Source organism: Macaca thibetana, chromosome 2 (genome assembly GCF_024542745.1).
Source record: "Macaca thibetana thibetana isolate TM-01 chromosome 2, ASM2454274v1, whole genome shotgun sequence".
Lineage (NCBI taxonomy): Eukaryota > Metazoa > Chordata > Mammalia > Primates > Cercopithecidae > Macaca > Macaca thibetana.
In genome coordinates, this window is record NC_065579.1 from 63702970 (window position 1) to 63717645 (window position 14676).

The 14676-nt window shown below is 40.0% G+C and overlaps 1 protein-coding gene across 5 annotated transcripts in view; it reads left to right on the plus strand.

Annotated features, from left to right (window-relative positions):
• The window catches only part of PPM1L (protein phosphatase, Mg2+/Mn2+ dependent 1L), a 309827-nt gene extending 299394 nt beyond the window's left edge, over window positions 1-10433 (plus strand). For all 5 annotated transcript variants that reach the window (XM_050779923.1, XM_050779927.1, XM_050779924.1 and 2 more), the window contains one exon: window positions 306-10433. In XM_050779923.1, coding sequence (XP_050635880.1) covers window positions 306-652 — 347 coding nt within the window. In that variant the 3' untranslated portion in view covers window positions 653-10433. The remainder of the gene's footprint in view (window positions 1-305) is intronic.
• The last annotated feature ends 4243 nt before the right edge of the window (window positions 10434-14676 follow it).

Here is a 14676-nt window from a genome sequence, read left to right on the forward strand (position 1 = left end):
AATCACTGAGCCACCATGGTGTTAAGTTAAAATCAATGCCCTCCCCCATATGTATCCCCTACCTTCAGTACTCTTATTGATATATTCTTGAAATCCTTCAAGATGCCAGGATGAGGGTATGAGGATCAACTGGTAGAGTATGAAACCCCAGGCCATGCAGTGGGTCCCGGGAGTGATGGGGTTAAGGGGAGTGTCCACGGCCCAGTTCACACAAAGTAGGTCACCCTGTTGCGCACACACCTAGACTATCTCCGGTATGTGAGATATCAGCTGGTCAAACTAATGGGCTCATCCTGTCTTTCTAGGTGGTTTCATCAGTTTCAATGGCTCTTGGAGGGTCCAGGGAATCCTGGCCATGTCTCGGTCCCTGGGAGATTATCCGCTGAAAAATCTCAACGTGGTCATCCCAGACCCAGACATCCTGACCTTTGACCTGGACAAGCTTCAGCCTGAGTTCATGATCTTGGCATCAGATGGCCTCTGGGATGCTTTCAGCAATGAAGAAGCAGTTCGATTCATCAAGGAGCGCTTGGATGAACCTCACTTTGGGGCCAAGAGCATAGTTTTACAGTCATTTTACAGAGGCTGCCCTGACAATATAACAGTCATGGTGGTGAAGTTCAGGAATAGCAGCAAAACAGAAGAGCAGTGAACCCTTCAGGGGTCTCAGCTGCCTTAGACTAAAGGACTTGCAACACACTGGTCTCTTTTAATTTAGTGAAAAGTGTGGGAGTTGTAATTAGGATCATCCATCCCAGACATGGACTCCCCCCTCCCTGGTGGTCTTAGGTCTATAAGCAGTGAGGAACAGAGGGTGCCCTTGGCCAATGTAGTTAAGAAGCTGGAAAATGGTTTCTTCGTGTTTTCCCAACTCTTTCATCCAGTGTCAAAAATATATAAATAAATAGCTATAGAGTCACGTATATGAAGTGAATAGCATATGTGCCATTTAGTCTCCCTCAAGATTCTTTTCAAGATCCTGTTCAGGGTCCTCCAGGCATCAGCTGTTGTGTCCTCTCTTTGGAACAGTGGACAGGACAGGCCACCCAGTGCTGCAGGAGACAGGCCACTGCGTCACCTGTGAGTGGTCAGGGGCTGACGTGGCAACACCCTCTGCCAAGAGACAGAGCCGTCCTAAGAATGCTTTGTCCTTCTGAGCCCATGTTTTCTGCTCAGTAGCAGCTTGAAAGCAGATTTGGAATGGTTTATTATTTTGGCTGCTCTTGGGGACTGCGAGAAGCAGAGAGGATGGGAGACCAGTGGCAACTGCCTGCACAGCAGAAATAACCCTTTTCCCTTGCTTCCTTTATTAGTTAAATAGACTTTGTATACCACCTGACCAGCCTTTGTGCATTTATCCAAATCATGCATGACCGTTAACCTTTTTGCTTAGTCCTTACCGTATGTAATAGGCAGCTGTTAAATTCACAAACAGACACCATGATTTTTCATCTTACATGACCAAGAAACCATGTTAGGGGAAATGAAAAAACCAAGTCACAATACCATGATTCCTTCCATTTTCAGCAGTAGATGAAGGAAATGATACTGAATGAGTCACAGTGTTCCCTGGCAAGTAAGCTGTTTGCATCGAGAAAGGAGTGAGCTGGTGAGGTTACCACCCTGAATTGAGCTCCAGCTGCCAGTTCTTGGGTTTTTCCTTGCCCCTTTCCTAGTGATTTTCAAGTGTCTTTCAGGCAGTGTTCTGAGAAGCAGCAGCCTATAACTGTATGTGTGCTCCTTGAAGCCAGCTACAGAGTTCCCAGCTACTGCAGCTTGGAATTTGGTGGGAAACTACTGGAATAAGCTTCTCTTTGACAATGGAAAGGCAGCAGCCTTTAACATTTAGTTGCAAATCTCCATCCACATCAGGTTGCTTTCCCCAGGCAAACACAAACCGCCCCCTGTGGCCTGCAGCCCTGCAGGGGAGGCAGCAAACAGACCGGCAGTGGCAACACAGCAAGTCGGGAATTCCAGCATGAACCCATATTGAGAAGTGGGCCAGAATTATTTAGGGGCCTGGCTTGCTGCTCTCCATTTCCTGTATCACTAATGTATCGTTTTTCCAACCTTGGTATTTTATAAGTTTATTTAGAGAAAATGCTGGGTCACTCTCTTTGCCTAAGGTGACTCAAACAGCCAAACGGAACTTTTGTTGCCTCCCACCCCTCTGTATCCACCTGGTGGTGTTCTTTCCCTGTGGGCATTTGTGGTTATAGCTTCCCATAGGCCACATTCACCGGACACCTCCTCCCGTGGAGCCCTGCCCTCTCCCCTCCTGCTGCTGTAGAGCTTTCCCAAAGCCGTGTCCAGGAAAGAGCTTGAGAGAGTGAAGAAATTGCCTTGTGGATATGGAGGGCTGCAATCTATCTTGATTTCTCTAAGCCCTTACCTTTCTTTGACTGCACTGAGAATTGCTAATGACTTCCCATGAGATTTGCTTACTTTTGTATACTGTATTTTCCAGCATTACAGTTAGAACCTTGGTTATTATTTTTTAGCCACAGAATCTTCTAGTACAAAATATCTGCCACCATTTCAGATTTAAGCATTTGCCTCTGGAGAGACACTGAATATGTGGATGTGTGTATTAATATTTGGGGTGGGGGGACAGGAAAGGGAATGTGGAAAACAAATGCTGGCTGTGAGCAGTGCTGATATGGCCAGGCCAGGCGACTGGGTTTGCTTGGGGATTCAGGACGTTCTGACGCCTGAGAGTTGCCCCCACCCACCATCAAACTGAAATCAGCACCAATGGTGTCAGCACTTTACAGCCCATAGCCAACTTTCTTTCTTTATTTTTAACATAGCACAAAAATGTATAATAGCAAGGGAAAGACATTTTTAAATTCCACAGTTATTTTTATTGTCTAAAATGAAAGCAGCAGTGTTTTGATAAAGATGAAAAAGAAAAGCTACTAAATTAGTAAATCAGTGGTTACGTGCCCTGCAGAATTTCTTAACAGATGGTGCTGAGTGCACAAGTTACATAACTTTTCTCTCTAATTGAGGTTCACAAGGCGTCTTCTAAATTTTGCTTTGTGCAATTAATTCATTTCTAATGTTAACTGAATAGAGTGTATATATCCTACTCCCATTACTGCCTCTTTCTCCCCTACTATGGCTTGTAGATTTTAAAAGACAGAAGTTCTAGGCAAAACTGTAGCAGTTTCATTAATAGTTAGGATAGTTATATCTAAAATCAGAGTATTTTGTTCTCTTCCTTCTGGAGCTCTGTCTCCCTAGCCCTTTTCCAGCTGTTGGGGATTTGCAGACATCACTCCTGAGGTGCCCTGTAGCACACTGGCTGCTCCCCGGGACCCGGGAATGCTGAGTCTAGCCATTAGGGAAATTCATTTGAGATGTCTGCATGTGAAGCTTCCCTAAGCAGCACTGCCAAAGCTTTGGAATTGTCACCCAAGGCTTCCTAGATTCCCTTGCTAGCTCGAGTTCGAATTGCCAATAGTCCCCATGGTGCCAAATTTTGGGATGGTTTTACAGTCTTTTAGAAATGAAGATGGGAATGGCCATGTGCTTATGAGACCCCAGCAGGGTGCCAGGCCCAGGTCTCCATTAATGCAGTGCTCTGCTGCTGCTCCACTGGCAATTTGTACTCTTAACATAGGTTGGGGGAGGGACAGCTAGGGAAATTTTTTACAAAATTAATTGTATTTACAATTCTTTCATCATAGGAATAAACAATACTTATATAGAAAGCTCCAAAGCTGTTCCCAAGATCTGCATTTATTTTATATGACCAACTTGCCCCAAGGCAATTAACTCTGAATTGCTGTTCTAATGTGACATATCTGTGTACATATGTACATATTAGTGGTAACCAGTGGCTGCATTTTATTCCTTGCTGTGGATTGAGGTATTGGCTTCTTGAATCTTGTATATGTCATAAGAGTATTACACAGAGAGTGTTATAGTGAAGGATGCAAGCTGGATAATTTAAAACAGGCCTTATTTCATACAAGTGTAATTATTACATCATTTTGGGTAAATGGCAAAGAGGACTGCATGAGAATCATAGCATCATCATTTCAATTTAATCTGAAGTGATTCTAGGAAATTGATTCCACTGTTGGATTCTAGGAAATTGATTCCGTTGTTTCCTTTGAGTTTAATTTCCTTTGTGTTTAATTTGACCACAGAAACTTTTTTGAGTAGCACCTAGTAACACTGCAAGGAGCTTGTGTATCAAGGTGTATCTTGATTTTCCTGATTTTTTTGTACTCTTAAGTTGTTGCCAGATCTCTCTTGCAACTGTGTCAATGAAAGGTCTGTGTTTAGAAAAGGCAGCATATCATTGTATATCAGAAAGTATAGGAATATATACTTTGTATAAAACTTTTCCAATCATTTCAGACATTCTTTTTTCCTCCTTTTGACCCACCACTAGACTGTTCATCCCCTAATAGTCCCCCAAAATTGCCTTAGCATGTCACACCAGCATTCGTCATCCAGCTCTGGAGAAATGACATGACTGTTAGATACCATGGCTGTTTAATTGCCTCTGGATTAAGTCATTGATATCTAGACTTTTGAGATAGTTAGCTGTAGAAATAATAGAATCCAGTGTTTACCAAAGTGTGTTCCAAAGAATACAAGTTCCAAAGATGCTCTTCTAAATATAGGGTTCCAGGATCAGATAAGTTTGGAAAACACATACCATCTCAGAAAGTTATAACATGAACATATCTAAGGCTCTAATTTAAATGTCCTGCAGGGGAGAGAAAAACACAACAAATATCTACTGTCAGTTAGCCCAGTGTTTTCCAGATTAATTTGACCACAGAAACTTTTTTGAGTACTACCTAGTAACATTGCAAGGAACTGGTGTTCTAAAGAACACTCTTTGGGAAATTCTGGTATATTGAAATATTGCTGTGGTTTCATTCATGCTGACTCTTAGTAGTAGCAGTACAATTTGCAACTTAGAAGCATGAGCCTTTCATATATGAAGCTGACTTGTTAATAAAAGCAGTGTTAAGAAGTAGTATGACTTACTATGACCAACAGCAGCCTCATATTGATAGCAGAACAATCCTACTGAAAGCTCTAAACATCATCCCCCCCTTTTTTTTTTTTGAGACAGTCTTGCTCTGTCGCCCAGGCTAGAGTGCAGTGGTGCAATCTCTGCTCACTGCAAGCTCCGCTTCCCAGGTTCACGCCATTCTCCTGCCTCAGCCTCAGCCTCCCGAGCAGCAGGCACCCACCACTATGATCGGCTAATTTTTTGTATTTTTAGTAGAGACGGGGTTTCACCGTGTTAGCCAGGATGGTCTCAATCTCCTGACCTCGTGATCCACCCGCCTGAGCCTCCCAAAGTGCTGGGATTACAGGCGTGAGCCACCATGCCCTGCCATCCCTTTCTTTTATATGAATAATGAGCAAGAGCCCTGCCATAGCTAGATATGTCTCAAATTCATTCCAAGATCTTTCCATTGCTTTTTTGCAGTTACCTTTGCTTTTCAGGTTGAATCAAAATGAATATTGTTATATTTCATTACTATGTGATATTTAAAAATATGTAGAAAATCACAGAAAAGGAAAAACACAAATTTGATTTTAATTCACTTTTGAAATTTTAATGATTTTTAAAACTAATGCTCTGTTACATAATAATTGAAATGTAAACTATAAACACTTAACTTACTTTCTTTCCTTTATTGTCCTCTCTGGATTCAGTGAAATAATTTGAAATCAATTAGAGCTCATACCTTCTAAAACTCCTGTCCCGTATCATCCCACCTTTCATGTTTTATGTACATAGTTAAGTTTGGCAAGTTATCTCTTGCCTAAAATGTGAGGCCTTCCTGTAGTTTCATAGTAGTTACTCTTGGCTGCAGAAATAGGTTTGGGAAGCTATGAGAGATTACCCCAAGGTAATGGATGAAACAAATCTAGTCGAAAACATGGTATGGAGTGAATTAAGGCAAAAGTCATTAACTTAAAATTACATCCAATATTTAGGAATAGCTCACCCTCTGCACATTATCCAAAATAGTTTAAAAAACTAAAAGTAAGATCTCTTAGGCTAGGTGGTGGATTGCAAAGGGCAAGGGGCAGTTGATACCATGAGGCTTCCATTAGATGCATTTCTAAACATTTTTTCTAACATGTAAATTTGTTTGCTGATCCTTAGTAATGTTAATGCTTTGTCTATTTGTTATTTTTATCACTGTTGAACAGCAAACTATTGAGGCTGGGGTTGATTATTGATAATTTTTATGTGATTAGTAATAACCATAGCATCATATGTACAATTGCTTTAATAAATCCAAGTTAAGGACTTTGAGGACAGCATGTAGTAACTATTCATTTTAACAAATCATCACAGATAGTTTCACTGTTCAAAGCTCCACTGAAAAGCAAGCATGCAGCAAAGGTATAGATTGTATTTAGAGATATGGTTTCATTTATTCTTGAAGTCCTATAATCTTTCATTATTTAAACACAAAATCCCACGTAACATTTGCCAAATCCAAGTTAATCTCAAAAACCTCCGAGGACATTGAGCACAAGCAGATTAATGTTAAGGCACTGGTGGCAGATTGTGGTGGAGAGAGGGTTGAGTGACCCAGAGCAAAACCTGCCTGGGTTACTCACTGCCACTTCAGAAGGATTGTATCAGCTCTCATTACCTTTTGTCATGAGGCAGTTCATAAGTTAAATGCGAAATCATGCATTATCTCAAAATATTTCTATATTAATTAGATAATTCATGCTGTAAAGTGTGTTCATGCAGAAGCAAAGATGGACGTAATAGTCAAGTATCAGGGGAAAACCCCTTTAGGATACCCAGACATTAAAAATGTAAAAAGTAGCTTATAAGAAATGTGGATTATCAGATTTTTTACTATATACAGGTTGTGTTTAATAGTAATTTCTGACACCTGCACATAGATCAAGAAAAGGCAGTTGTTACCACTTTTCACCATTCAAAAAATGGGCTTCTCTCTTAAGAGTATTGGTTAATGCTTTGCTTATTCGTTAATGAAGATAGCATTTTAATTTTAAAGCTTCCTTTTGTAGAACTGATGGCACGGGCAGAATCACATTTAAGAAAAACGGTTTGGAACACTTTTTAATAAAAAAAATTGTACAATCAGTTTCCAGTGTGGTCAAAATTAGAATGTAAAGGAAAGCATTTTTAAGAAAATACAGAAGCCCAAATCAAGGGAAATATAAAAGGAAATATTTTAAATTAAGAAAAGGAGGTGTTATAGTTTATTACATCACAAATTATGCTTTCTGTACTTACGCTCTTAGTGAAGGAGGTAACATTGAAGTGATAACAAATAACATCCTCAGTTATTTGTGAACTTAGTCCCTATTCCATTTTTTTTTTTGCAGTCCCTATTCCATTTTTTTCTGATGAAAATGGATACACGAGGTCTCATTTATTGCTGTCCTCAACACCTTAACTGTCCTAGGTTCCGTTCGCGTTCCAAATCATGGACGATAAAACTGAAGTCAGATAAACACAGACACAGCTACAATGTGAGCGAGTTTTAATATACTGGTAATTTTGCAACTGCCACCATGAATACTAGTGAGTACTCAATTTACAAGACAATTTCACAGAAACAAACCAGAGTGATCTGATATTCCTGCTTCTTAGTTTTCTAATCCATATAATTAAAAAAATTAATCCTGTAGAAATGATGTATTAGACATCTCTAACCCAAGAAAAAGATGTCTTTCGTATAAGTTTTAAATTCCTATTTGTCTTAGTGTATCTTAGGACAAATGGTGACTTCTTCGTTTAGTAATGAAAACATCTAAATCCTGCTGTGTGGAGAAAAGCTAGAACCATGGGACATTAAGCCACAATACTACTCTTATTGAGGCTCCCAGACTACAACTAACGGTCTTTATGTATTTATCATCTTGATGATTGTTTTACCTCAAGCATATACAGTGTGCAGAAAGTAGAATAATGAATAAAATATGACTATGGAGAAACCCATAACTTTTGCTTCCATTCTAGAAAGCAGTGTTTGTTCTTTTTAATTTATTAGATGTTCACATTGAAATATTAACATCTACAATACTGTCTTTCAGTTTACTATTCAATTACTAAAGCAAATGATTTTTATTTATAGCACTTACACAACTGCAATTCAGGTCACAGAACTGAAATCTATTTGATAACGTCTCAGCATTCTCATGGGCAGCCAGGAAAAAGAAAAAAAAGAGACACACACAAGTAGAAATTTTAGTGGGTTCAGATAAATGATTATTCTGACAAACCTGGAAAATAGTAATTAAACAGTTCATTCCAAAACACCCCAATGTAAACTCTGCTCACATAATTTGTATAAGGAAAATGTATGAGTTTTTTTCTTAAAAATAGAAGCATCATTGCATTTATAACAGATTGATCAGTCTTATGAACATATTACATTGGGGAAGTCACTATTATTGCTGTAAGTGTGCTTGCATATTTTATTCTTTCCTTTTTTAATTTCTTTGTGTGTCTGAGCATCTACTACTTGCTAGGCAGTGACTGTGTCTGAGTGAATGTATCCATTGGTGAGCACTCAGGCGCCATCACTGCCCTCTTGGGGCTTACATCCTAGTGGGGGCCTCAGAGATATTATAACACTCAATATTGACCCAATGGGATGAAAACTGTTATCTTCATGATTTCTTCCACTGGTCATAGATTTGTTCGGACAGGGCAGAATTAGAATAATTATTTCTCACATATAAAAGCAAGTGATATGAGATTGGGAATTTCTTGCCCACACTAAAGCAAACTGCAGAAGACAATTACTCCATTTTACTAGCTCACCTCGTTTCCCAAGGATGGGGTGGGAAGTGAGACATGGAGCCTCTGGGGACCAGGATGGGGGGTACGAGTGTCCCAGTGGAGGGTGCCACTGGAAGCCTCCACCCAAGTGGGCCAGCAGCTGTGCAAGGGCACAGCAGTAGGCTGGTGAAAGCCAGGTTGTCTCTCTCTCAGGATCTTTCTGGGGGAAGAAAAGGATTATAGAAAGGAGAAAAAGGAGGAGCAAGAACATCTCTCCATGGCCTATTTTTATTTTTGTTCCCAAGAGACTATATAGTGTAATAACCTTATGCCCCCAAAGAGAGCCCTGAACTGAGAGTATCTTCAGTGTTCCTGAGTATATAAATCAGTCAATCTGTTATATAGAAAGTTAACATTTCAGGAGCACAATTATTTCCTGATTTCAAATATGAACAGATTAAATGTCAGATTTTTTTAAATCATAAATTTGGTATCCATAGTTACTTTACACATTCCAGAGTCTAAGCATGGAATTTAAGTTTTGTATTTTGAACAAAAATAGCAACATCTGTTTTCTGTATGGCAAAGAAAAACTAAATCCCAGACTTTTATTTTTAACCACAGAAACCATCACTTCTTTCTAAATTATCTGCTTGCCTGCTCATTTCCCCTAAACATCTCCTTCTGTTTATGCCAATGGCTTTTTAAATCCAAACACTAGTTATTGCCAAATTGCATTAGAATCCTATTGAATTAGAATAATTCATATACTTCATATACTGGAGAAGGAATGGTTAGAGATGGTAAAGATCTTATTGTGATCAAAAGCAGGGTTTTTGTTGTTTTTAATCATGGGCACATATAAAAGGAAATTCAAATGAAACTAAGCCAATTTCTGATTTAGTAAGATTAAAACCATAGGTGGAACTCAGTTAATAGGGATGGAAAGGAGGAAAGCACAGGGTGGGGAGAGAAAAAGGGGAAGGAAAAAAAACTGAGTAGTGTTTTCTTTGGGAAACAGTATAATGTCTCAGAAGTTCTTATCTCTTATCCTGCTGATGTTGAGACAGTGGCTTTGTATAAGCTTCTATTTATACCTATTTCAACATCATGAAAATTTTTCCATCAGCATTTTCTTGCAACTTTAAAAATCACAAGGGATTATTTGCTTATAAAAAGATACAGGATCTACAATCTATTAGGAATACTTTATTCCAGGAATCTTGAAATTGTATTTAATACATAAATCACAGGTCAAAATGACTGTCAAATCAATCAGGCTTTCTGGTAAGTTATTTCCTGAAAACTATCCACGATAAATACAACAAACCTTGGCGAAACCTCATTACTCTTGGAAGTCTTCAGGGTTATTTTACCTACTGTTCTATATTTGTCTCTAAGAGACATTTGAAACACAGTTACAACGTCAATTTGGTGTAACATTACCTGTAGTAGAGCTCAGAGTATATGGCAGTGCACGTCACTCAAGATGCATGGCGTGTCATTTGGGTCACTTTGATGGGTGCTGGGGTAGAATTAGCCTTGTAGAGACTAATGTGTTCACGTTATCTCTGATCCTATGTTGTTGTATAAAAATGAACAGCTAAAAATTTACCCATGATGACAGGATTAAAGCAAAAATAAACACATAAAGTTGTTAGACTTTAAACCTGAGACGGTTGGTATTCTTTTAAGTTAAACTCATTTTCCATTCTAATATCTGTTCTTGAATTTTATAATTTCTCTATGCTTCTGAGTTGGAATAGCTTGAGTTGGGGTTCTGTGTGGAAAGCAAAGAAACAATTCATGGGTAGAGGATAAGACCAAAGCATAACAGAAGCAAGAGGCAGGAGGTTTTGAGACTTTGGTGCTTTCATTTGGAATGGGAATAAGCCTGGCTCTGGTTCAAAACAAGGCAATTTATAAACATGTATACAATGTATGCAACAAAAAATGTTTATTGTAAACCTAACACAACTTCTACCCCTCTTCATAGTAACGCATCGACAAAGTTTATAGTAATTACTATCAGGTAACAAGGGTTACATTATACATAGATGACAGACTCCAGCAACACAGCACGATGCAGCTTGAGGAAAGTGTTCAGGAAAGAATATCCGTCTGCAAAGGTTTTCACAAGATGCAGGAAGAAACACTGTAAACTTTGGAGACAGAATGAAATAGAGGTAAACTCTCTCCAGGATTCTAGGCTCTGAAGAGTGGGTAGTACTCATGGCTTGGGCCATATAGTAGTAACATGGTGACTTGCACTAACCATGCAGATGGAGTTCATGGATTAGACAATTCCAGAATTTTCTAGAAAAGGTTGGGGCCAGACATAGTGGGTCTCGCCTGTAATAACTATACTTTGGGAGGCCAAGGCAGGAGGATCACTTGAGCTCAGGAGTTTGAGACCAGCCTGGTCAACACGGTGAGACCCCAATCTCTTAAAAAGAATAAACTATTTTTTTAAAAAACAAAAGGGAAAGGAGTTAAGCAGGCAAAACAAACTGCCTACTCTACCTGCTTTCAAATTTAAGTCTGAGAAATATAAAAGTTCATGTCTGCATATAAAATGCTTTTTAAAAAAAATATTTTGTTTATATGCTAAGGTTCACTGAAGGAGAAAAAAAGGAAGTGCAAAAGTTTTTAAAGGTACATATAAAAAGGGATTCAATACAAAAGTGAAGTTACTCTCCTAATCCTACTATTCATTGAGCTATGAGATAGAGTGGACTATCACTTGATTTGTGAACACCAAATTAACCTCTACCTAGAGCTTTTCAACTGTTCTTCTCCTCAAACTGTGAAAGACTTTTTAAAATAAATTAATCACAGCAGCCTTGAGGGATGGGAGAACTGCGAGATCTGTGTCCAGAGAAAGTCATTGCAATGTGAATATACTAGAAGTCAGAAATGTTCCACCTTTTCATTTGTGAAGAGGGCAGAGTGAATGTTGTTAACATCAGGCCCAGAACCTACTTTGTGCCAGGTTCATAAAGTAAACCTTCCCTGATGCTATTCAGTCAGTAAGCAGTAAAAGGCAAGCAAATGTGACTCTGTCCTCTCTCCTCATTCAAATGGGAAGACCTGGCTCCAGACTGTGATGGCTTCATTAGTGAGAGATGTGTAGACTTCAGGTTTGTAACCAGGATGCTGTGCCCCTTTCTGTGCTCCCAGCAGATGGGAATTCAGACTCTGCTGCCTGAAATGGAAGGCAATCACTTATTGAGGAGCAAGGAAGAGAAGGCATTTTTTATTTCCGATATCTCTAATCCATCAGTGTGGGCTGCTCATTCAGGCTGGGCTCCATTCTCCACCAAGACGCATCCCAGAGCATAGAGCTCCCGCGTCACGGACAAGCTGCTTTCTGTCTGCCTCATAGGAAATTGGGTTTACCTCTTCACATCAGCCCCACTCATCACTGGCCCAGATCCTCAGGAAGGGGAAAACTGTTTCTTATGTTCCTACAGTTTGGATGTCTTCAGCTGTAACAGACCACGGCACCCACCATGGTGGTTAACTCACATATGCAAGGGCAAAAAGTCTGTGGTCACAGGGTTGGTTCAGTGGCCCAATGATGTCATCAAGAGCCAGGCTCTCCATCTCAGCCACTGCCCTGGCCTTTAGGCTGTTCTCATGGGATCCACATGGTTGCTTCAGATACCATCATTGCAGACATAACACCTGGCCAAAGAAAAGGACACTTTGTCTTTATTAGAAAGCCCAGAAGCCCACCAGCAGACATCGCCTAGAGTCCCACTGGCTGGGATTGGTTCAGATGTCAAAACATGAGGAGCAAGAAAGGCTGGTAAAGAGCGGTGGCAGCCTGAGCAACATAGTAAGCCCCATCTTTAGAGTTTTTGAAAAATTAGCCACGTGTGGTGGCACACGCCTGTAGTCCCAGCTACTTGGGGGGTGCTGAGGTGGGAGGATCACTTGGACCCAGAAGCCTGAGGCTGTAGTAAGCTATGATCATGCCACTGTATTCCAGCCTGAGTGACAGAGCGAGACCCTGTCTTAAACAACACAAGTGACTGAGGTGGGAGGCAGCCCCTGCCTGCATAGAAGCGGGACGGTGGGCATGCGAGGCTGAGGGCTCAGCGGCAAACACAGCATTTGGCTTGCACCCCAGCAGTCTTTGCTCGTGACATTTTGATGCCACTTTTTATCTTTACCTAAATTTGTTAATATATTTAAAACATCTGTTATAAAAATGATTTATCCTCATTGAGAATGAAACAATAAAAGGTACTTTTAAAGTAGGAAGAAATCTTTGAGAGGCATTTTCTGTTCAAATTTTGTTATATTTTCATCCTGTTTCTGTACAGTTTGTACATATGTTGCAATAGAGGGAAGAGTGGCATTTAGAATTGTCACTGCAGCTGCTGCAACCTTTTAAGAGAATGGCAAAATTTATTTTTAGAGAAGTTGACTTCCTTTTATCTGGGAAATGCCTTGATTTTTTTTTTGGGGGGGGTTGGGGGGTTGAAATATAAGTAGCATTCACTTCTGCCTTGCTTCCCACATGGTATGAAAGGAGAAAGTGGAAACAAAGAGGGCTAAGTGGAAAGGAGTTTTGGAAATTACTCGTTGATAACCTCAAGCAGGGGTAAGGACCGGCATGTATGGAGGAGGGGCCAGATGTGAGGAAAGAAGGCTTGGCCCCGGGGCCACAGACAATGGGAAATTTCCCTGGTGAGAACTGTTTTAATTATCATCATTAGAAACCACCTTCAAAGTTGGTAGCATTAGGCAAAAATTTTTATGTCTTATGTTTCTGCAGGTTTACAGGGCCTAAATTGGGGTCTGTTGCAGAGTTGTCTAGCATTGTCTGAAGGCTCCGTCTCCCTTTCAGACACTGAGTGTGGCAGCTCACAGTACAATTGCACTGTTTTTCGTACCTCATTCTGCGGAAGAACACATTCCTGCATGCTGCAACACCACTTGCAGTTACTTCCTGCAAGAGAAATGTACTTCCCCACCTCAGTGACACTGGGCTTGGCAAGTGATTCGTCTCAGCCAGTGGATGTATTAATATATGCCACTGTGCTTCCACCAGCTTTTTAATTTCCTTCTGTAAGAACAGCATGTTCCAAACGGGCTGCCCCTCAGCCTGGATCCCGGAATGAAAGACACATGGAGCAGGGTTGCAGCCAACCACTGCCATGCAATGTGAGTGAAAACATTTGGTTGTCATCAAGTCTGAGATTTGGGTGTTACTGTAGCATTTGTGACCCTTAGCAAAGCTAACTAATGTGCTAAGTCACAAATTCAACACTTGCAGACAGGGAAAGCAAGTGAGGCAGAGGGTGTGTGAAACTATGGGGATGGCAGGGCTAAGGCAGATGGGGCTGAATCACCGCAAGGAAAAGCCCCAGTATTAAACGTTGTTATATGAGTTAAAATTTTTAAAGCTGCTGATTTGATTAAACACCAGGTCATGATTTTAATAACATAGCTAATATTTACTTCCTGAAAGCTTATTAAGAAATATAGTTAAAAACAAAAAAAATAATGACCCAATCTCTTAATGTTTTCCTAATCATTTAACTTTGTAGGTTCTTTTAGACACCAACCTTCAGTTCAGAAGAAACAATCTTCTGAAACTTGGCAATTATTCACATTTTACTTGTTTGGTGTTTTTTGTTTTTGTCTTTTCTAAAAGTGAAAGGGAATTTTTTTGTGTGTTAAAAGTTCTCTCTAGAAATGTTTTGAGTTAGCTTCCCAAACATCGATGTACAGAAATGTGGCACTTAACAATGGAGATATGTTGTAGAGAAATACGTCAGGTGATTTTGTTGTTGTGCAAACATTACAGAGTGTACTTACACAAACCTAGGTGGTATAGCCTACTCTATACCTAGGCTACATGGTAGAGCCTATTGCTTCTAGGCTGCCAACCTGTACAG